General features: G+C 40.1%; 1 protein-coding gene across 9 annotated transcripts in view; it reads right to left on the bottom strand.

Moving 5' to 3' along the window:
• Positions 1-15,165: 15,165 nt before the first annotated feature.
• AGTPBP1 (ATP/GTP binding carboxypeptidase 1) overlaps positions 15,166-22,702 on the bottom strand; it is a 94,503-nt gene continuing 86,966 nt past the window's right edge. For all 9 annotated transcript variants that reach the window (XM_077344625.1, XM_077344626.1, XM_077344628.1 and 6 more), the window contains 3 exons: positions 21,811-21,987; positions 19,820-19,980; positions 15,166-18,331 (listed from right to left, as the gene is read on the bottom strand). In XM_077344625.1, coding sequence (XP_077200740.1) covers positions 18,154-18,331; positions 19,820-19,980; positions 21,811-21,987 — 516 coding nt within the window. In that variant the 3' untranslated portion in view covers positions 15,166-18,153. The remainder of the gene's footprint in view (positions 18,332-19,819; positions 19,981-21,810; positions 21,988-22,702) is intronic.

Genomic DNA, 22,702 nt, shown 5'->3' with positions numbered 1-22,702 from the left:
ATTTTGAAGGGATGTTTAAACATTACCATAGCGATCAGAGAGCGTTAGGGAGTAGAGAAGTAAACTACCCCCCCCCCCACTGGGCCTCAGGAAAATTGTCAAGCGTTGAGTGGTCCCCGGTGATAAAAAGGTTGGGGACCACTGATGTAGTGGACTCATGGTCTAGATCCAAGTCTTACCTGTGTCTAAGTGGAAAAGCCAGCTCTCATCTGGTGAAAAAACAAAATGGCACACCCTCTCCTTCCTGCCTGCCTGCCTTTCTTCCTGAACAACAACCCAGGAATCCCATATTTCACTCCAGGAGGCTTTTTCTGCCTCAGTACTGCAGATGTTGAAGTGGCATAGCAGCTGCCATTTCTTCCCATTGCAGCCAGAGTATTGCATCTCCAGACAGCTGATCCACAGGCTGCAACCCAATAGGCTAGAGCTACAAGCCAAAAGCTTTTTGGATCCTGCTTCAGTTCACGCTAAAGGCTCACACCTCTGGCACTAGCCTTCTTCCGAATACCTGCATCCAGTCTATTTCTGGCTTACTGGCATCCAGTGCAAGCTGTACTTTCTATTTCTTCAACCCCTGACTTCTACCAGCAGCTTTCTATTGCCTTTAGGGATATTATTAGAAATAAGCCCAGTGTACCTGAGAGATCATCCCTCTGTCTATACCCCCAAAAGAGCACTACACTCTGCCACCTCCAACCAGCTGGTGCTCCCTGGCCCCAAAGAAGCATGTCGGTCCTCAACAAGGGCAAGAGCTTTCTCTGTCCTGGCCCCCACCTGGTGGAACGAACTCCCTGAAGATATCAGGGCCCTGCCTGAACTTCCACAGTTCTGCAAAAGGAAGCTCCTCCACCAGGCATTTGCTTGAGTCTGACCAACCCAACAACATCCATGGGTCCCCCCCTTGGACACCTCCCTCCATGATCTGCATCAGCCTGACCTCTCTGGGGATTTGTCTAAGTTGTTGTTGTAGTTCTGTTGATTTATTGGATTTATAACCTGCCACTCTTGAAACCAGTTCGCTTTGGGTAACAACAGTAATCCAACAATAAAACCGCAGAGTGGTAAGGCAGCCATCTGAAAGCTTTGCCCATGAGGCTGGGAGTTCAATCCCAGCAGCCGGCTCAAGGTTGACTCAGCCTTCCATCCTCCCGAGGTCGGTAAAATGAGTACCCAGCTTGCTGGGGGGTAAACGGTAATGACTGGGGAAGGCACTGGCAAACCACCCCGTATTGAGTCTGCCATGAAAACGCTGGAGGGCATCACCCCAAGGGTCAGACATGACTCGGTGCTTGCACAGGGGATACCTTTACCTTTACCTTTATGTTCAGGCTGTTCTATGTAAAACCTCCTGCAATGCTGTATGTGAACTGCCCTGAGCCGTATAGAAGGGCGGTATAGAAATCTAATAATAAATAAATAAACATACATTATAAATTAGGAATATTATTTCAGCAGGCTCCAAGATGGATGAAACCCAGGATCTACAGCTTCTTACACACCTTGTAGAGATTGTCAGCTAGTCATGACTGGATTCTCTGTTGCTGGGTTTCCTGAAGTGGTCCCGAGCCCCCCCCCCCCCCCCCGAAATAGCCAGAACTGGCAACCATATCCCCTAGTTACTCCTTCACTCAAAACCAAGCCCCACTATGGAGCCTACTTTTCTTTTCAAATCAAAAGGCTTTGTTACAGGCATTCATATATAAATGTATGTAACCATTAAGAGTTAAGATGTAGAAATGAACAAATGTTTCTTTTGTATGTTTGGATGGGAGAAATGTTAAGTGCAACCAAGATATTTGGGGGCTGTGCCAAAGCAGCCAGAAGAACACTGTACAGGATTACAGAAAGCTGACTGCATTGAGCACAATGAACAAAGGCAGCCCTGCTCTAGTGTGTGATTATGAGCCAGAGAAAAACTCTTCTTCATTCACAGAAGCTTCTGGTCCAACAAACAGAGACCAAAACAAACATACGAAAGCCAGGTCTGGACTCCCAAGACAATATGTGCAATTTTCTCACCCACATACACAGACAGTTTTCCCGATGAAAGGTGGAGGAGGCTATAAGAGATTGTGAGAGCTAAAGGGAGAGGGTCATTTGGAATGTTTCATTATTTTGTTTTTGAAAAAAATATGTGAATAAGGAGAGTTCAGGGTCAAACTACATGTTGGTGGGAATCATAGAATAATAGAGTTGGAAGGGACCTCATGAGTCATCTAGTCCAACCCCCTGCACTATGCAGGACACTCACATCCCTATCACTCATCCACTCTAACCTGCCACCACCTTGAACCTTCACAGAATCAGCCTCTCTGTCAGATGGCTATCCAGCCTCTGTTTAAAAATTTCCAACCCACCACCTCCCAAGGAAGCCTGTTCCACTGAGAAACTGCTCTGTCAGGAACATACCAACGTGTTTTTTTTTGTTGTTGTTTTAAAAAACAGCCATGAAGTTTGGATGTAGGGGGCGGAGTTAAACATTTCTCACATCCCTATTTTTCACATCTTTCTCCCCTGAACTGTTTCAAATTCTGCTAGATAACTAGCCCACTACTAGGGCTGGCATCTCTCAAGGTGATTTCTATGAGAGAAGCAAAACAAAGTTTGAGTCCAGGGGCACCTTTAAGACCAACAACATTTTATTCAAGGTACTAGGGGCAAAGCCAACTCCTGCACAGCTGCAGGTTGCTGCTGACATCATGAGGAAGCAGCACTAAAACCAGCAGGAAGCAGCACTAAAAAAGCAATGAGAAGCTATGAAGGGGAAAATTCCTTGTGTGGAATTGGTCTGAATCTCTGAAATAAGTGAAGAAGTGGAGTCAAACACTGAACTCTTCATACTTTGGAAAGTCACTTTCAAGAATAATCAAAAGAAGCATAGCAAAACAGAGAAACTGTGGGAGGTCAGGGATTTGCTACATATACTTTTAAAAAAGAAGGAAATAATACCAGCAATGTTTGATCTCTGACTGATGTTGGCTGCTAACGCTACCAGATGTCTGGGATTAGGTTGAATGGTAGTGGGGATTGTTTTTGTGTAGGACATCCTTTGCCCTGGATTAGTAACAGAAAGAAAGAGAAATATGTCATTACATTGTGTTTTATGTGATTAGAAATTTGGCCTGATTGGGTTTGTGGGGAGTCCAGGTCAATGACTTTAAAGTTAACCCTTTCTATTGGAAGAATACACAGAACACACAGTCAATGCTGCTTAGTATTAAACTGTTCCTGGATCCATAATGAAACCTGAAAAGGGAACTAAAGAGAAAATTGAGAGTCTTGTGGCTGAAAGGAAGTGCCTGTGTATTGGCAGTAGGTAATTGGTAGAACATGATCAATAAAAATAAGCTGTGGTGAAAAGAAGCTCTAATTTCTGACCATGAAAAGACTACATTAAGATGCTTCTGAAATTTGACACTTTTTGAGTCTTCTTCAGGCTGCTAAATGGGGGAGGAAAGCCTTGTTGAGCCAGTGGAAGTTTCACATTCATATTTCAGAAAGCCCAAAGCAGAATCTATCTCAAACCTCATCAGCAAAAATGCTCAAAGACATTAGCAGAAACAACTGGAATTCTCCTATTTCTTTTATAGCCCTGAGGACTAGAAATGTCATCTTTGGTTTGAAAAGAAAGCTGGAATCCTCATGATGTCCATATTATACTGGACTTGATAATGTTGTTTTGTTTATTCCCTGCCCTCCCCAATGAGAGCCCAAAGTGGCATCCACCGTTCTCCTCTCTCCATTTGATCTTCACAACTATCCTGTGTAACAGGTTAGGCTGAGAGAGTGTAACTGGCCCAGGGAGCTTCCATAGCAAGGATCTCCTAGGTACTAGGTTGACAGTCTTAACCCCCCACATCACACTGGCTCTCATATTACTGCACACCAACCCAAGCACTTACATATAATCATATATAATTATAACATATTCACCATTCACCAGAACACCTCTGGGTGTATATAAAGGATGCCAGCCTTCAGGTGGAACCTGGGAATCCCCTGGAATTACAGCTCATCTCCAAACTACAGAGATCAGTTCCCTTGGAGAAAAGGGCTGCTGAGGTCCCTGTTCTTCCCAGGCTCCATCTTCAAGTATCCAGGTGCTTCCCAACCTGGATCTAGCCACCCTACCCCTCATCCCCCACCAGTGATCTGGAAGCACCTGGCAACCCTAACATATATCTCTCCACATGGCTGTTGAAGCCAGAGTATTATTTATCATATGGCAGAGTTACACACAGGAAGCCTATTAGAATATAAAATTCATAGCCAAGTAGATACAACAGTTATGCAGACAGATTGGCCTATCCCCCTAAACACTAAGTTTTCATTCTACTCAATTGAAGCTGGGGAGATTGCAAAGCACTCTGTCACATCTTACTGGAAAGCATGACACTGACATTCCTGTGGCAGATGGATAATAGTTTGGTGGGCTGCACTGTAATCACATTCGGGATCTGGTATTTTGTCCTGTTTAAGCAACAGAATGAAACAATTGCCCGGGCCTGTTGATATTCAATCAGCTCTCTTCCATATTTTACATGGAGAGTCAAATCCTGCAGGCCTCTGATTGATATTTATCAAAACTAAATTTGAGTTCAGTGGCACAAAGATATAGTCAAGGTGTGAGCTTTCATGTGCATGCACATATCAGGTGGAACTGATTTCATTCTTGCTTGCAACCATTCATTCCCTAAACCGAAATGTTGTGATTGCAGGATTTCTGCAGATCTAATTGTTGGGCGTTGGGACTTTAGTCTGGATAGGTATGCATTAGCCATGTGTTGTGGATGGCAAGCTCTCTGTTTTCAATTATCTTTCTATATTCATGAAGAATCTTGTCTTCAGAAATGTGGGGAGCGCAGTGGCACAATGTAGGTAGCCAACAGGTTGAAGTGGGTTTAATATACCCACTGATGGTTTTCATAGTTGTATTGAATTGGACATAAAGTTTGTGAATGTGGTGGGCTGTTGAGCCACATCAAAGCACCGTATTCTGCAGCAAAAAGCTTCTGATTGGCCATTGAAGATCTGACAGATGTTTCTTAGCTGGTACAATGTATACTTGTTTGTAGCAAGAAAATGTTTTTAAACAATGTGCATATTTTATAAAGCATCCTGTTAAACAGAGCTTCCTCATGAAATCCTAAAGCTGCAATCAGAGTTAGGCACCTCACTCTCCATCTCCCGCAACAGCCATTTTGTGGTTGTTCCTACCATTCTGTGTCAGATCTCCATAGCTGCTCACTGGTTCAAAAACATTGGAGACCTATGATTTGCAATGACTCCTTTGTAAGAACTTAATCCTCTCAATGTTTCAGGAGTTCAGCTTTGTCTAGAGTATGTTCTTTATATGTCAACTTGCTTCTAATCTATAAGAGATCTCAAACCAGAGAAGTGATCCGGAGAGCTGTAACTGTGAGCAGAGCCTACATAGATTTTCCTCCCCTCCCTTTCTTCCTGTAACTCCACCTCGGGAACAGCAGCTCAGGAGGTCAATTTTAAGAATGCTGACAAGCTGAAACATGTCTAGATATGGTGAGGATGAAGGATCTGGGTATATTTGACTTGGAGGGGCGGCAACTGAGAAAGGCATGATAGCCATCTTCAAGCATATGAATGACTATCATATAGAGGAAGGAAAAGCGTTGTTTCTGTTGCACAGAAGGTCAGTTGGACCACAAACAGCAGATTGAAAATAAATTAAAAGAGTTTGGGGCTAAATATTTGGAAGAATTTCTTGAGAATTAGAGTGGTTCTTCAGCGGTACAGTCTTCCTCAGGAGGTGAAGTGCTCGTTGTGTTTGGAGGTTTTTAAACACAGATTATATGGCTGTTTGACAGCAATGCTGATTCTGTGAACTTAGGTGGATTATGAAAGGGAGGACAGGAACGGATGAGCCAATGCTTGGCTTTCATGGCATTGTCGCATATGCCCAGGGTAATGCTGATCATCACTTTGAAGTCAGGAAAGAATTTTCCTTGAGGCCAGATTGACCTTAGAATACTGGAAGTTTAGAACAGAAGTCAGTGGGGGTTGGTGGGTGGAAGGTGAATTTCTTGCGTTGTGCAGCGGTTTTGATGACCCTTGAAGTTCCTTCCAACTCTAGGTTTCTATTAATTTCCCCTGAAGGGAATTTCCCCTTCAAAGTACTAGTGCCAGTCCATTCTGAATACCATGATTCTGCCATAACTGGAGACTTTTGTGTAACAGCGACTTTATTTTGATGGACTTTGCAGATTGGAGAGGGTTAGTAGCTCTGTGGAATAAATTTCAAAACAAAGGACAGTAGCTAACCAATTGTTTTCTTTCTTTCTCTGCAGCCTGCAGCCTTACAGGACATAGATCTAGGAAAGGACTTGTTGAAATATAGCTTGGGTTTTTCTCTAGAATTTTAAATCAGCTCCTATGACACAAAATCCACTTCTGTACTGTTCCTCTTCTGGTTTTCTCAGCTCAGTGGAACGTTAGTGGCAGTCATTTAAGCCTATCCATTCTAAAACTGCCTTCTAAACTAGCAGCAGACAGCAATGCATCTCAGGTAACCATAGAAACTACAGCAACTAGGACACAGCTGATGGCTGCCATGTTTTGTTCTCCCCTCCCTCCCCTTAGTTTTTTTTACATTCAGTGTCTTTTTTTCATTTGCCATGTAAGAGGTTTTATCCATGACACACTACATAAAAACAGCACTTTGCTCAGTGGTTGCTTCCAATGTTGTCTAAGTAGCAAAACACATTGTGGGGATGATAATCACTGACATCTGGGCTCATACGAATTCATATTTGCTGCAGGGAAAGATTATTGTTACTCTCCCAACCACGTATGAGAACTGGATGTCCTCCTTCCAGATTACATGACGCTGTCAAACCTTTCAAGGAGAATTTTACAACATAGGAAGAGACCAAAGCCAACAAACTCTCACATTATCCCTAATGTGTCATGATTTTTATAAGCAAGCCTAAGAGGTCTCATCAGAAGTAAACCCAATTTTCTTTTATGGGGCTTATTTTCAAGAAAATGTTAACATTTGATATATATTGCATTATATCTAAAGAAGTGTCCTTGTACATGGAACCTCATACCTTGAATAAAACTTTGATCTTAAAGGGGCCCCTTGACTCAACCTTTGTTCTTAAGCTTGCACAGTTATTCTTGACAAGACAGTCTGAGACCTGTTAGCAGGAGCTGGCTGAGCCCTTTTTGCTAACCCAAACTGAGCAGTGCAACATGGCAAGAGGCTGCCTTCCACTTATACCTTTGCTGTTTTGACTCCAAAATAATCCACCTTGGAAACATCCCTCCCTCCCATCAACTCTAAGACAGGCTGCAGTAGTATGAAGGGTGAGGCTACATCCTGTGCTGCTCCAGCAAGCTGCAGGGATTCTCTGGACCCCCGGGAGCTGGTGGCAGGTGTCCCATGGGTGCATTCTTCCTCCTATGTACCCTGCAACCTACCTTGGTCCCGGTCTGGGAGGTGCCAGTTGGCACAAGACATGCCAACTGCATCCTCTTAGATGGCTCTCCCTCCATCTTGGCATCCTAGGCAACAACTTGGGCAGCAAACGATACCTGCCTTTTAGTCAAGGAAACATTGTATGGAAATGTCATGAAAGCAACCTAGCATCTGCATTGTGTAAAATTAACTGCTTATTCAAAAAACACAGGATTAACCTTGGCAAGTGTTCTAGATTTTTCAGCTGTGATAAAATAGTCCTCTTTCATTAAGATCTATAACAGTCCTATATTTTAAGAGACAACTGAGTTATTCACTTTATGCATCCAACGACTTGTACTGATTTTATGATGTTCGAGACAAATTCCAATATAGGGGGAGGGGAGGATGAGTCAATATATTAAATACTCAGTTTGCTCTTTGATGTCATCCCAAAATCTGCTGCCTGACTTTGCTTAAATTTGGCCCATTTTATCTCCTAAAAAATGATCGATGGGCTTAAGAAAAAAGAATTAAAGACAAATAAATTAATGGATAAAAGAAACATTCTAGTTTCCAAATTAATTAATTTTTTGTTACCACTGAGACCAACTGCCTCTTTTCACAGGAAGTCTGCAAAGGAAGCAAAAATAAAGTTATTCCATACCTATTTGCATGGGCTCATGTGCAGTGATCAAGCTTAAACCTGCATAACCCTGTCTCAAAATTTGCATTGAAAAGCTGTACAGTGAGGAAGAGGGTGAAGGGGGTACTAAATATTGTTTTCCTTCCCAACAACTGTTTGGTTGATTTCCTATCCTGTGTGAGCCCACCCAAGCAGCAAGTAGATCAGGGATGGAACTGCATACCATTGCACCCAGCTACAGACATGAATCCTCATTTGATAAGGCCTTCTTTATGTGTATGTCTTGTATCTGGAAAGGTACATAAAATACTTATGAGGTTGTCTTTTTGTGTTTTTAAAATCATGAGCAATATATTGATTAAAAAAAGTTAAATTACTATGACATTCCCAGCTTGAATTACTATTGCTAGAGATAGGAAATAAATTATGCAAAACTGTCCAAGAGATATATCATGTTCTTTCCATTTAATACCAGCCATAGCTCTTAGAGTTATAATGGTAATTGTTGGAAATGTCAGAATATAAATGCATCATTCTATCATATGTGGTGAACTTGTCAGAAAGCAAGGGAATATTGGATTATGATTCATTATGAGATGCAAAAGATACTGAAAGTTAAATTTGTGCTGGATCCAAAATGTTTGTTATTAAATATGGTACCAAATAATATTAAAAAGTATAGTGAACTTGTTAAGTATATGGTAACAGCTGCTAGGATTTTCTATGCATCAAGATGGGAAAAAAGAATTGTTACCAAATATTATGGTCTGCTTAATTATATTGATGGACCATGGTATAATGGCAAAACTTACACATTTAATGCACAACAAATCAACATTGGAATTCAGAAGAAAATGGAGTCCAATAAGAAAACAAAAGAAAGATGTGAACTTGTTTGTATATGCTAATTGTGGGGAAAATGTAGTCTGTGGTTTGTAACATTAAGGTGATGTAAAAGTACAAGATACGTTTTGTTAAATGCAGGCTTTATGTATATCCTTTTCCAAAATAGCCACTTTGCAGTATATAATAGGTAGGGGTTTCTTTATCCCTCTAAGAAGTATCCATGTTAAAAAAGAAATACTGGCCATAGATGTGACTATACTGGAAAGAATGTCACTGTTGGAATCAGACATAAACCTGAGGATTCATGTGTGATCAGAAAGGGGCCAATTTTACAATCCTTCAGATTACTTGGTTTAATATTTTTTTAAGTATAGCCAAGTGAGGGCCAAAGGATTCTTCCTGAATAATCTGGCACACAGAAATGTTTCCTGTCATTTGGGCCTGTTGGTAATTCCTGCAGTGATATAAAAATGTCATGCTGAGTTCTTATTGGTGACCATTTTACACCATACCATTGGAGGTCTTACACAGTGGCAATCTCACCCTGCAACACATAAACTAGCAGTGCGCTGCTGAAGTGCAATAACAGGAAAAACCCTTAGCACAAAATATGAAATAAAAAAATAATCTGCTAAAAATGCTTGGTCTTTATAAAAAAAAAGGAATATAATTTGACCCACAGGAAGAAAGAACAACATAAAGTATAAAATGAAAAATTAAAACATCCTGAAATTAACGCATTTTAACAAGCTTGGCAAGAGGAGATGAAATGGAGAATCTAGACAATCCAATCGTTATTATGCAGGTTGCTTGCTAATGGCTAGAGATGATTGGTTAGTATTTTCTCAGTTGGTGGTAATGATTATTAGAGGGCTTTTGGAAAGGCCCGTGTACCTACAGTCCATTCAGAGGGGGAGGAAGAGGAGGAGGGAGGAGATGGGGTGTGCAGAAGTGCTTGCAGTTCCTGCAAAGACAGAAAATTCTGCTGGAAAGAAAGCTTTGGACAGGATGTGTATCAGTATACTCGTGTGCACTGGGAATATGATGCATGACAAGTGACTGTGTTGCCTGCTTTAAGGAATCTGCTTCCTTTGCAAGGGCTCTTTATATCACAAAGGTTCCAAAGGACACTGAACTTGGCACGATTACCATTTGGTTTCTAGCTGGGGGAGGAAATGATGTGAATAGCAGCATTCTTTAGAACAACTTTATTTTCATAGGAACTTTGAAAACAGAAGACATCTTAATGTACCGAGTCTGATGCTGTTCTGTTGTTCTTGTTTGATTACTGCATATATGGTTTTCATTGGCATTTTTAAAGCCATTTCAGTGTAACTTGGAGATGTGTGATATATGTTTTAAAATAAGTTATTCTGGAGCATAACTGAATCCTAGTGTTTTCATTTGTCATTGTCTGTCTGAGTTCAGTTATCAGGTAGACAGCTAATATTATCAATTTTCATATCAAAAATTGAAGTCACAGTTCAAGAAAATGTTGGAGGCCATTTTGGAATGGTACAATGTCAAATATGTAAATTTCTGCTGACATGAGCCAGGTTGGTCTGGTTACTGAAGAGCACTTGTCTACATAAAAAAAATAAATCATATTCATAGTATGTGCATAGAGTGCATGGATCTTAGCATAGCTCTGCACAGAACAGGAGATGCCCAAATCTGGTGTTTAAAGGTACATGTCACATACATTCAAACAGCTGTCTGGCAACATGGGTTCGCTCTATTACACAATTACTGAGGATGTATTAGGAGATGGCAGTCTAAGTACCAGGATCTCCATTTCGACAGAGCTGTTATAGTATACTAGCCTCATAAAAACAAAATCTTGTGATGTGAAGAAACAAGCAGTATAAGACTGCCATCTAGGGCAGGAGATAAATCACTGCACAGTCCTAGAAGAGGAACATCCTTATGGTTCTTACAGCGTAATCCTAAACCATGTTATACCCTTCAAAGCCAATTGACCTACTGGTTTCACCTCGTTTAGGCTTGCATGGTTAGAAGCTATATTTTTTTTTCAGAAATGTAGATTTAGTATTTAATTCTTGCTAAGCGCATTACATGCGTATGAGAAAAAGATTGACATTATCTGGCTTCTATAGAACTTGAGAAGAAACCCTGCTGTAGCCTGGAGTTCATCTTAGTCTGACAGTCAGCCATTGTGACTGCTATTGGACATTCTCTGTATTATGATTGATGACAAGACGATCCCTTTCCTCTACAATGCTTCAATGGGGAATCATTTTAAAAGGGTTTCATTATTTTATTGCAGAAAACAATGGGTACCTCCATATGAGTGTCACCCTTTAGTGTAACCCTTTAGAAACATCTATCCCCAAAGTTTAAGATTATCTTTTTGACTGCACCCAATTTCTTTGAAGGTCATATGTGCTGTTTTCTCTCTCCTGTCCCCAAGCATATCATTTTCTAACAGTAGCACACTGAAAGGCTAAATGATTGTGCCTTGTAACAATTTAAGCCTGAGAACCAAGTAGAGAGGTGAGAATCTTGGATTTGACCTGGGGTAAGGTGTGAACAGTGAACAACAGAAAGCTGTCCATAATCTTGTCTTCATCAAGCTAAATGTTTTGGGGGAGGGAGAAGAAAAAGATATTTCAGGCCATGATTCTTGAGGATTTTTTGCATGCTTCTGTTTTGATAGACCCACAAATTTAGGCAGTGGAAGTGTTAGGGCACACAGCAGAGTTGGTGTCACTGGCCTTTCTGAGAGATGAAAATGATGATAAATTCATTGCGAACTGAAAATCCACATGTTATTCAAGTATCTCTCTAACATAACACACTGTAAAAACTCGAGAGCAGAAGAAAAACATAACAATCCTTCTAAACAGTCCTTCTATTAATACTGGAAAATAATTTTATATGATGGATTAGGTAAATGGAAGCCAAACCTACAAAGCAGTTCCCCCCCAGATCATCTTCTTACAGACAAGAAGGCCTCTACAGACAAGAGGGCTGATTTTATTCTTTCCTTTTTTAAAGATCCAACTGGGTAAAGAGTCTTGGAGCACTCCAAAGCTTTCACAAAGTTTTAATCATTCTGTGTTTAAATATTTTATGATTTACCTTATTCCTCTTCCATTCTGCCCAATAAGGAGACAAGAGGTAAGCATACTGTCCGAACCTCCTCCATTTTATCCACACAATAACCCCGTGGTGTATGTTGAGAGTGTGTGCCTGGCCCACAGTCACACAGGAAACTTCCATGGCATACTGAGGATTCATGGTTGGGTCTCCCAGATCCCATATGACATTGCCTCTCCAGTGGTATTACATGACCTTTCTTTTTGGACCAACATGACTTCTTGTAACTTCTCAAGAAGAAAAAAATAATTTAAAGAACTCTTCAAAATGCTTTGAAGTTATTAAATAACAGGAATAGTTCAGATAGATTCCCCAATTGTCTCAGGCATAAAGACTATCTCAAGGGGGTATCTGGACTCTATTCTAAGTCCCTATGCCATAACCACTCCTAGTTATGTTTACAAAACCACAGACTTTCTGAGGAAAATACAATCATTGAACAAGCTTCCAGAGAATACTATTTTAGTCATCATGGACTCCCTGTATACCAACATCCCACACAAAGATGGATTGCAAGCCATTAGGAATACAATTTCTAACACTACAAGCTGACTCAGCCACCAAACTGTGCCATTTTGTTCTCACCCATAACCACTTCAGATGTGGTGACAACTTGTTCCTTCAGACGACTCCTCAATATGTCAACATCTTCATGGAAGACCTGGAGCAACTCTTCCTAAATCTTACCCACTCATATGTCTCTTATACGATTTAGTGATGACATATTTATCATCTGGATGCATGGTAAAGAAGCCCTGGATACTTTCCATCAGGCATACAATGACTTTCACCCCACCATCAACCTGGCAATGAACTATCTATGCAAGGAATACATTTTCTGGACATTACAATAAAAATATACAATGGACACCTAGAGACCACCTTATACCTAAAACCTACTGATTGACAAAACATATCTGCATGCCTCTAGCTACCATTGTAAACATACCAAACAATCCATTGTATAGAGTCAGGCTCTACTTTACATCCTCATCTGCTCCAATCCCACAGACAAAGATTCTCACCTTAAGGATCAACAACAAATCTTGGAACTAAAATACCCACCCAATGAGGTCAAGAAACAGATTAACAAAGCCAGAAGGATACCAAGAGAAAACCTGTCAGAAGACAGACCCAAAAGAGAAAATAACAGAACACCACTAGTGGTTACATATAATTCTCAACTCAAAACAGTTCAGAAGAGTTGGTTCTTATATGCTGCTTTTCTCTACCAGAAGGAGTCTCAAAGCAGCTTACAATCACCTTTCCCTTTCTCTCCCCACAACAGGCACCTGTCGGGTAGAGGTGAAACTGAGAGAGCCCTGATATTCCTGCTCACTCAGAACAACTTCATCAGTGTTGTGGTGAGCCCATGGCCACGCAGCTGGCTGCATGTGGGGGAGCGGGGAATCAAACCCAGCTCACCAAATTAGAAAACCATAGTCCTAACCCCTACACACCAAGCTTCAGCGCACCATCAGTGACTTACCACCTCTACTAGATCATGACAGTTCTCTTTCCCAAGTATTGGGGGGCAAAACTTTTCTTGCACACAGACAACCCCTCCCCAATCTCAAACAACTCCTCACCCACAGCAATGTAATATTAATTTGAACGTGGACACTAGCACCAGGGCTTGCAACCCAGATGCCAACTTTACTGCCACATACACTCCAATAACACAATCTCTAGATCTAACATCACTCATACAATCACAGGTTTATTCACATGCTCATCTTCTAACATTGTATATGCCATTAAAAGCCAACATCAAAAATCACAGTACAGAAAAAAACCTGTAGGGGAAAACTTCAACCTTCCAGGATATTCAATAAGGGACCTCAGAGTAACTGTTTTATTGCAAAGGAACCTCAAGAACAGACTAGAAAAGCAGATTGCAGAAATGCAAGTTATTACAACACTCAAAACAATTGGACCCAGCAGATCCCTGCTGCATGAAAACTACTCCTGCCGGTGAGTTCCTTTCCCGGGGGCCTCCATCCTGCAGCCTTTCCAGGTCGTGGGGGGAGGGGGAGGCCATCCAAAGAGTTCTTCCACTCCACCTCCCTAATCTAGTGCCTGAATGCAAAGGGCTTGGCCCGTCGTATTTTTTATCTCTTCACTATAGCATGTGGAGTAGTTAGCCATTTCAGAAATTCTATTTTCAAAAAGCGTATAAAATAAAATAAGAGTTGGTTTTTACACCCTGATTTTTACTACCTGAGTCTCAAAGTGGTTTATAATCACCTACCCTTCCTCCCCCCCCCCCAGAACAGACACCCTGTGAGGTAGGTAGAGCTGACAGCTCTGACAGAACTGGTCTGTGAGAACAGCTCTAACAGGAGTGTGACTAGTCCAAGGTCACCCAGCTGGCTGTGCATGGAGGAGTGGGGAATCAAACCCAGCTCTCTAGATTAGAGTCTGCTGCTCTTAACCGCTACAGAGAAAGGATAAGCGATGGCATTCTGGGGCTAAAGGACAAATTAAACTAGTAAGTCTGGATTGCATGTAACTGAAGATTCTTAAGAAAGCAAAATATGAAATTGCTAATCTCTTAATGATAACGTGCAACATCATTAAAATATCCCTTTCAGAGATTAGTCAAGTAGCAAATGTAATCCTGATTTTTAGAATCAAGGAGAGATCTGGAAAATTACAGATCGCTTTGTCTGATGTGTGTTCTAGGTAAACTGGGAAGAGTCATGATTAAAAATAGAATTATTGCACACAAGATATATTAAGAATCAATCAGCATAGCTTCTACAAAGGGAAGAACTACTTTGCTGACCTTAAGGAGTTCTTCCAGAGCATAACCAAGTATTTAAGGTTGAGATCCTAACTGTTGTATATTTAGACTTCCAAATCATTGGTGACAGTCACCAAAGTTTCCTGTTTAAGAAGTTACAGGATAGTCTATATTTATGCTAACACAAGGAGAGCTTTAAAAATTTAGCATATCAGATTCATGCTACAAGTTTAACAGAATTACAAAAATATTTCTGAAGCAAACAAACCAGGTTGTCTATTATGCTTTGTATATATTGTTGTTAAAACATATCAGAACTTCACCAAGTAAACAGCTTCTTAACAACCCAATAAAACATGTAAGGAAACCAGATGATTATAATAATTTGCTTTATTACATTTACGTGATAAATTATATATCTGGGCCACGCACAATAATATTGTCACAATTTATCATTACTGAATTACAATGAGAAATTATTTGAAACCTGCCTTTCATAAAAGTATCTAACAATTTGACAGCTAAATTTAATCTGAGCATTCTTCATTCATCTAGTTGCGTGATATTCCACATTAAATTTACATCCAAAAGTTGGCACAAATGGCAACCTTGGCCTGAGCATTCATGTATGAAGAATATTCCAGCATTCATTAAAACATCTTACTAGTAAGGAAGAAAAAGTGTACCACATCTTGATAATCCCATTTTTTCATTGATAAAGTCTTCAGAAGATAAAAAATCCCTCACAACTAAAACCCTACGCAGTAGTTATAGCTTTTATATCAAGCCTGCATCAAAATCATGTTATGTTAAAAGGCATCCAAATATATTTTATAAATAGGAAATGATAATTCTTCATAGTTTTATTAACTACTACATTAGATTGTAGATTATAGAAGGGGGAAGTACAGCTCATTCTACCATTTTATAAACCCCCACACTTCACAGATCATAAAAAATGTGAACAACAATTAGTCATACCAGCAATTTTCAATTTTGATAAGATTGTGTTTCCATAGTTTACCCCTCAGCCATAAGTATAAACAGCAAATAATCATAGCAGCAATTTTCAGCTTTGATAAAATAGTGTTGCCGTAGTCTATTCCTTAGGCATAATTTCAGTGTAGACAGGGCACAGCAGGTTGACCCTTTAATACCTTCTGAGGTCCAGCAAATGCTTGTGTCTGCTTTTGCAAGTAACTTGCTTAATTTATTTTAGATGTTTCAACCTGCTCCCCCCCCCCCCGCCAGGAGCTGTATACCACACATGCCCTGTATAATCTGGAGGTTAAGGATGGCTAGATGCGCTGGGGCTGCAAATAAGCACCTGAACAGTACCTTGCATTTGGCTCTGTAAGTTAAAAAGTTGTTTATAGAATATTTAACCAGTATTGTTTTGAACCAATTCACTACTTATTGGCTATCAGAATATTCCATTTAAATATTTTAGTTTATGCTGTAAAATACTTCTTGGAGTGGGAGAGTCAAAACAATCAACAATGGTACTTGTTTTCCTCTGCAAGTTACAAACTTTTTACCTTTTCCTAAAAGGGGAGACTGTTCTGATTTATCTAATGAATTCAAGCAAACTGCACTCCTACTGCCCCTTCTGAATAAATACAGATGAAGTGGGGGTGAAATACTGAACGTGGGACTTATCCAGAAAGTACTACACATGCAGAACTGGCCACTTCAGAATCAGCTTTGTTGGTGTGGATTTAATATCTGATTCATAAAATCATTAAGCAATATTAGGGAATATGACAAAAAGCAGAATCTCACCGAGATAGGCATATGTAAGACTTATATATGAGCATCTTGAGTATCGGCATGCTTCTGGCTATCCTAGGTACAGTGACACCCTGCACAAGGGGCTTAGAAGGGTGCAGTTCCACGTAGGAACTGCATAGCCAGTGGCACATTCAGTATTAGGCACAAGCATACTTCACTTTCTCTGGATCACACCAGCAATAAATTTAAATGTTATTGAATTTACATAAAGAAACTTCAATTCAGACACACACCACCATCCTTCCTTAACATACACAGAACTATAACGGCAATATATCCAGATCACTTAGAACTCATTTTGACTATATGCATATCAAATAAAGTAGCTAGTAAGTCACTATATATACAATGTAATGTTTATAGTTATCCTTAGCAATAATATATGCCAGTTTTCATACCATTTACTGCAGGAAGAAAATTTGAATATGTACCTTAGATTATGTTTTACAAATATATAAAACTATGGTTCTCACAGGTATATTAGCTTTTCTCACGCATATCAGAAGAATTCATAAACCCATGTCTGGTCTGTTGGTGGTTGACTAAGTGCTTGAGTATGCCTATACTAAGAAACAATAATTCCCATCCAAACTTTCTTTCTAATATGCTAGCTATCTATGTGCGAGTTTTTCTTTTTTGAAGAATGTCTCAGTGCAATTCTAAGCAGACTGAAACTTTTTTAAGCCCACTGACTTCACTAGACTTCGAAGGATGTAAATCTGTTCAGGCTTGCATTGTCAGTATTACAGCCTGGTTCAAATCAAGAGTATAGTAAAACCATATAATTACATTATATTTAAGGCTCAAGGTATATACATGTACTGTACATGTATTCTCTTTATCTCAGCTTTGCAAAATTTACCAATACCTAAAAGGTAAAGGTAAAGGTATCCCCTGTGCAAGCACCGAGTCATGTCTGACCCTTGGGGTGACGCCCTCTAGCGTTTTCATGGCAGACTCAATACGGGGTGGTTTGCCAGTGCCTTCCCCAGTCATGACCATTTACCCCCCAGCAAGCTGGGTACTCATTTTACCGACCTCGGAAGGATGGAAGGCTGAGTCAACCTTGAGCCGGCTGCTGGGATTGAACTCCCAACCTCATGGGCAAAGCTTTCAGGCGGCTGCCTTACCACTCTGCGCCACAAGAGGCTCTTAATGCAAATATTTAAGAAAAAATTGTCAACATTCACAATGTACTTTAATAAACTGTATTTGTGTTTAGTAACTAACTTTGACACTATCATAAAGAATGAGGTTTAGCTCCTGCCTTCTGGCACACCAATAGCTTCTTATACAATTTGTTGGTGATTATAGGGATGAAGACAAAAAGCCATGCAACAATATTTACCAGGCAGTCAAGAGGTAAAGCCATACCAGTGCAAAAGATGAAAACTGGACTCTTAAAATAAAACAGTTGTCAATTAATTTAAAAGCCAGAACATTTATTGTTTTTCAGCTGGACTGACTGAAGTCAATTTGCTTGAGCAAAACTGCAAAGTTATAGAATCCACCCTGTCCATCTTCCAAAAGCCACAATACTTAATTTCTTCTCTGTTTTTCAAGGATGTCTTAAGGCAAATATGTCCTTGTAATTTCAGAGTCAGAAAGTCCATCTTCTTGAAGACTGGGCTCATAGTCACCAGCATTATTTGTCAAGTCAACATCTGGCTCATCATTGCTTTCAGCACTATAATCCACTTCTTCAAGGTAGCGAGGTTCATCTTCTTCCATTACGTATGTAGTGGGGCTAGAGCAAGAATACCGCGAAGAAAGTTTTAAGCCAATTATACTGAAATTACCTACATACTTCCTCACCCCCACTAGCATGGCAAATAATCCCCAACAATACCATGTTAAAAAGGAGTTAACTAAAATGGAATCAAGGAAGCATTTGAGTGGTAAGGTAATTGTATACATTCATATGTACTGTTTATGATCAAACTAGGTGCTATGGAGGTGACCCATAAACACTCTCCCATCTTTGTTTTTCTTAAAATGAAAAGTAACTGTGGGGAATTGCCAGTTTGAGCTGAGAAAATATGGGTAGGGAGATGCTTAATTCTTTCCTTTCCTGTTATTTGTCACCTCAAAGCAGGTCAACTCAAACTGTTTCCCTGCACACAAAGAAAAGGTATGCAAGACACAGATATTTCAATCACTGAACTCAGATCAAGGAATTCCTTGTCCCAAAAGGAATGTCTGGTTCCCTAACTTCTCATCTCCTAATGCTTAGTTAAGATATTCATATTACAATGTATTCAGAATATAAGTTTATATTTGTTAGCCACCTTCTGTGCTACATACAACACAGAAAGGCAGGGTATAGGTATAACAGAAATAAACCAATGAAAACAACTTTTATAACTGAATCAAAAGGACACAATTTGCAATACCACAATTTTCTTCACTAAAGCTTTATCTTCCTAATAGAATGTTGAGGAGTACACTATCTGTTTTCTAAAATCAATCACTTTGTATAGCAAACACCATACAAAATTCAAAGTAATGGCAGGGTAATACAGTTAGGGATACTACAAAGTACACATAACCTGGGTCATAGTATGTTAAGAGGGAACAAGGAGGACAAATTCACCACAATAAGGTATTAAGAGTGCAAAAAGTTTGAAATGATTCATGCAAATGCACCAAGCCATAGAAGGCAATGCTTCCATTCCCTGGTAAGAAGCTCAGCTGCACCAACTTGTTCAAAACAGAAATTCTGATTCTCAGCAATAGGAACATTCAGCTACTATGAATGTTGATTTAGTAGATCATCACAAACTTCTACAAAGTTAATCTCAAAAAAACAATCAATAACTAAAACCTCCCTCTGAAAGAAATCTTGTCTTCAGACTTTTAGATTTAAAACACTTAAACTGAATAAGTATTAATACATACATACTGTACAACATTTGACATAACAGGATTTTTATACTTTAGATAGAGGGCCTAATACAGATTTGTGGAGCAGATTCAGAATTGTGCATTCAATGATCCAGTTATGTTTCAAGGTATCTACATGTACACAGTAACAGTGTGGTCTCTCATGTATGGTACAAGCAATCAATTTCTTTCTGGATCCAGATGAAAGTGCTTACTAATGTTGCTATTTGTTACATTTCTTTAAAATGGTCATTTGCAAGAGAATATGCCAGTTATCTTAACTACTTCCATGCTAAGGAAGCTCCTCCTGATCAGGCTGTTTAGAAAACCCAAAACATTCAACTTGAACTACCTTGTTATTTTACAACTGGACTCAATCAAGTCATTTTCAATGTCAAAGAGGCTAGGTGGAAGATTGTATTCCAGTGGTGATGTCAATCTTTTCAAACGTAGTAAAGCAGAACAGAACTTGGCTCCCATCTCTTCAAGTTCATGCGTCCCAATTTGCAAACCCTAAGTAGAGAGAATATAAATACTGAGTGGCTAATTTATAACAATTAAGTCTGATATACAGTGCAAGTATTGGGTCGGATGCAGCCAGCATTTTCATTCAATCTTACCAAATGCCCCTCCATACTACAACCCCTGTCTCAGCCTCACTTGGAGTACTGTGTTCAGTTTTGGGCGCTACAGTTGAAGAGGGATGTAGACAAACTGGAGCATGTCCAGAGGAGGGCAACAAAGATGTTGAGGGGTTGGGGGAGCTTGGTCTGTTTAGCCTGGAGCAGAGACGACTGAGAGGGATCTGATAACCATCTTCAAGTATTTAAAAGGCTGCCATATAGAGGATGGGACAGAGTTGTTCTCTCTTGCCCTGGAGGGCCAGACCAGAACCAATGAGATGAAATGAATTTTTAAAAAAAATTTCATTTAAACATCCGGAAGAAGTTCCTGAAAGTTTCTCAATCATTTCTCAGTGGTTATTCAATGGAACAGGCTTCCTTGGGAGGTGGTGGGTTCTCCATCTTTGGAATTTTTTAAACAGAGGCTGGATAGCCATCTGACGGAGAGGCTGATTCTGTGAAGATTCAAGAAGGTGGCAGGTTATAGTGGATGAGCAATAGAGTTGTGAGTGTCCTGCATAGTGCAGGGGGTTGGACTAGATGACCCAGGAGGTCCCTGCCAACTCTATGATTCTATATGGCTTTTGTACGTCCAGGCCTCATGATTTTCACAGCATCCATTTAGTCTTTCACTAGTAAAATAAAAAGAATCCAACCTATCAAAATATTAATTTCTACTACACTGTGTCCTGATAAAAATATACAAACTTTAGATCAACAGAACAGAAAAATTCTGTTATCTTTCTTTCCACTATTTCTGACAATATGTCCTGCAAAATCAGGTCTTAAAGAGAATTCAACTAAGGCACTAGGATGATACAAGTGAGGACCTATAAGAAATTGGCAGGGAAGGTATATTCCTTCAATCCCTTTGCTTCCTTCCCTCTCCCCCTTTTCTAACCAACTTCCCCTTCTTTCTTCTCTCTCCCCTTATCTTTCAACCTATGTTCTCTCTTTTGCCCCCACCTCTTCTCCATCTATCTCCCCCTCTCCTTCTCCATCAACTTAGAAGAAGAAGAAGAGTTGGTTCTTATATGCCGCTTTTCCCTACCTGAAGGAGGCTCAAAGCGGCTTACAGTCGCCTTCCCATTCCTCTCCCCACAACAGACACCCTGTGGGGTGGGTGAGGCTGAGAGAGCCCTGATATCACTGCTCAGTCAGAACAATTTTATCAGTGCCGTGGCGAGCCCAAGGTCACCCAGCTGGCTGCATGTGGGGGAGTGCAGAATCGAACCCGGCATGCCAGATTAGAAGTCCGCACTCCTAACCACTACACCAAACTGGCTCTCTTACTTACTCCCCTTCTATTTCTCCCCCTCTTTTTATCCTCCTTCCCATCTGTGTCTTCCCCCTCTTTATCTCATGGGCCACAATAACTGTGATAGGAAGCTGCTCTAGGCCAGGAGAGTTTAACTTATTGCCAAGTCAGGCATGGCTCCCAGCCTCTGGGCCTGGCTGCAACAGCAACAGTCTGGGGACTGGTCTGGGCCCAAACAGGCTCCGAGGCAGCATTTGCCACCAATTCTACAGGGTATGGGTATGTGTGTGATTTCAGACTTTTCTGCAAACTTGGGAGGTTGCCCAAGCTTGCAGAACAATCTGTTTGGCATCAGTGTAACCCCAATCTGCAGATGGGGGCCATATGTTGCTATCAGATATATAGATTATCCAAAAATGTTAAGAACAGAGATGTTATATTCTTTTTCACTAGACGGTGTACCTTGTATTTCCCTTGATCGCATCCACACAACGTGCTTTCCATGGTATAACTTCTCTGAATGCCTATCTCTCTCCAAACTACAACACGTGCTGTAGATTCTTTAGACTTTTCCACCACAAAACTGCAGCTGCTCATACAGAATGCTGGAGCTGTCTGGCTTAGAATCTTAGGGAGTGTCTACAGGAAATAAATGTTTTTAAAAGGTCTGAAATAGCTTTAAAGTAAAAACAGCACATAAACTATTTCACACTGTATCCTTAGACAACGTATTTCAATTGTATTGGAGAACCAATTTCTATTTATGTTTTAAATACAAAATGTTAGATTTTAGGAAAATAACATTTCAGCAATACACAAAGTACAAACAACACTTAATTAAAATTGCTTATTTTGTATACATAAAGGATAACAGGAATACCCTTCTTGAAATAAACAAAAAGTGCCATACTAGCTATTCTTATGAATTTAATCCTGTGAGCCAGTTTAAAGAAGTGTCCTTCATCTATTTGTTGTAGTAGTGGTTTTTATATTAATTTAAATCAGTTGAATTCTCAGCTTATTTATGATCTATTAAAACTATCATTACAAAAGAGAGACAGCATTGATATAGACATCTTATTCCCTATTCATTTTTCTTGGAATGCTTTGTCTACTTTGGAAGAATGGTTTAGCCCAGGACAACCAAGACTTCTGCCATAGAAGACTGAATTTCCTTTTTTATTTCATCCATAATCCAGGCTAATAGGTTAGAATATGCATCTTTCCTTGACAAATCTGGAGTGGGTAAAATTAGTTCCCCCCTTTCCTGTCCTAAATTAGAGGAGGCAGTAGGGGACAGAGAATGCCCTATAGAGGAAACAGGAGGAAGGTATAAAATGTTGCCAGCTCTGCA

This window comes from Paroedura picta, chromosome 7 (assembly GCF_049243985.1).
Source record: "Paroedura picta isolate Pp20150507F chromosome 7, Ppicta_v3.0, whole genome shotgun sequence".
Classification (NCBI taxonomy): Eukaryota; Metazoa; Chordata; class Lepidosauria; order Squamata; family Gekkonidae; genus Paroedura; species Paroedura picta.
This window is presented reverse-complemented; position numbering and strand designations above follow the sequence as displayed.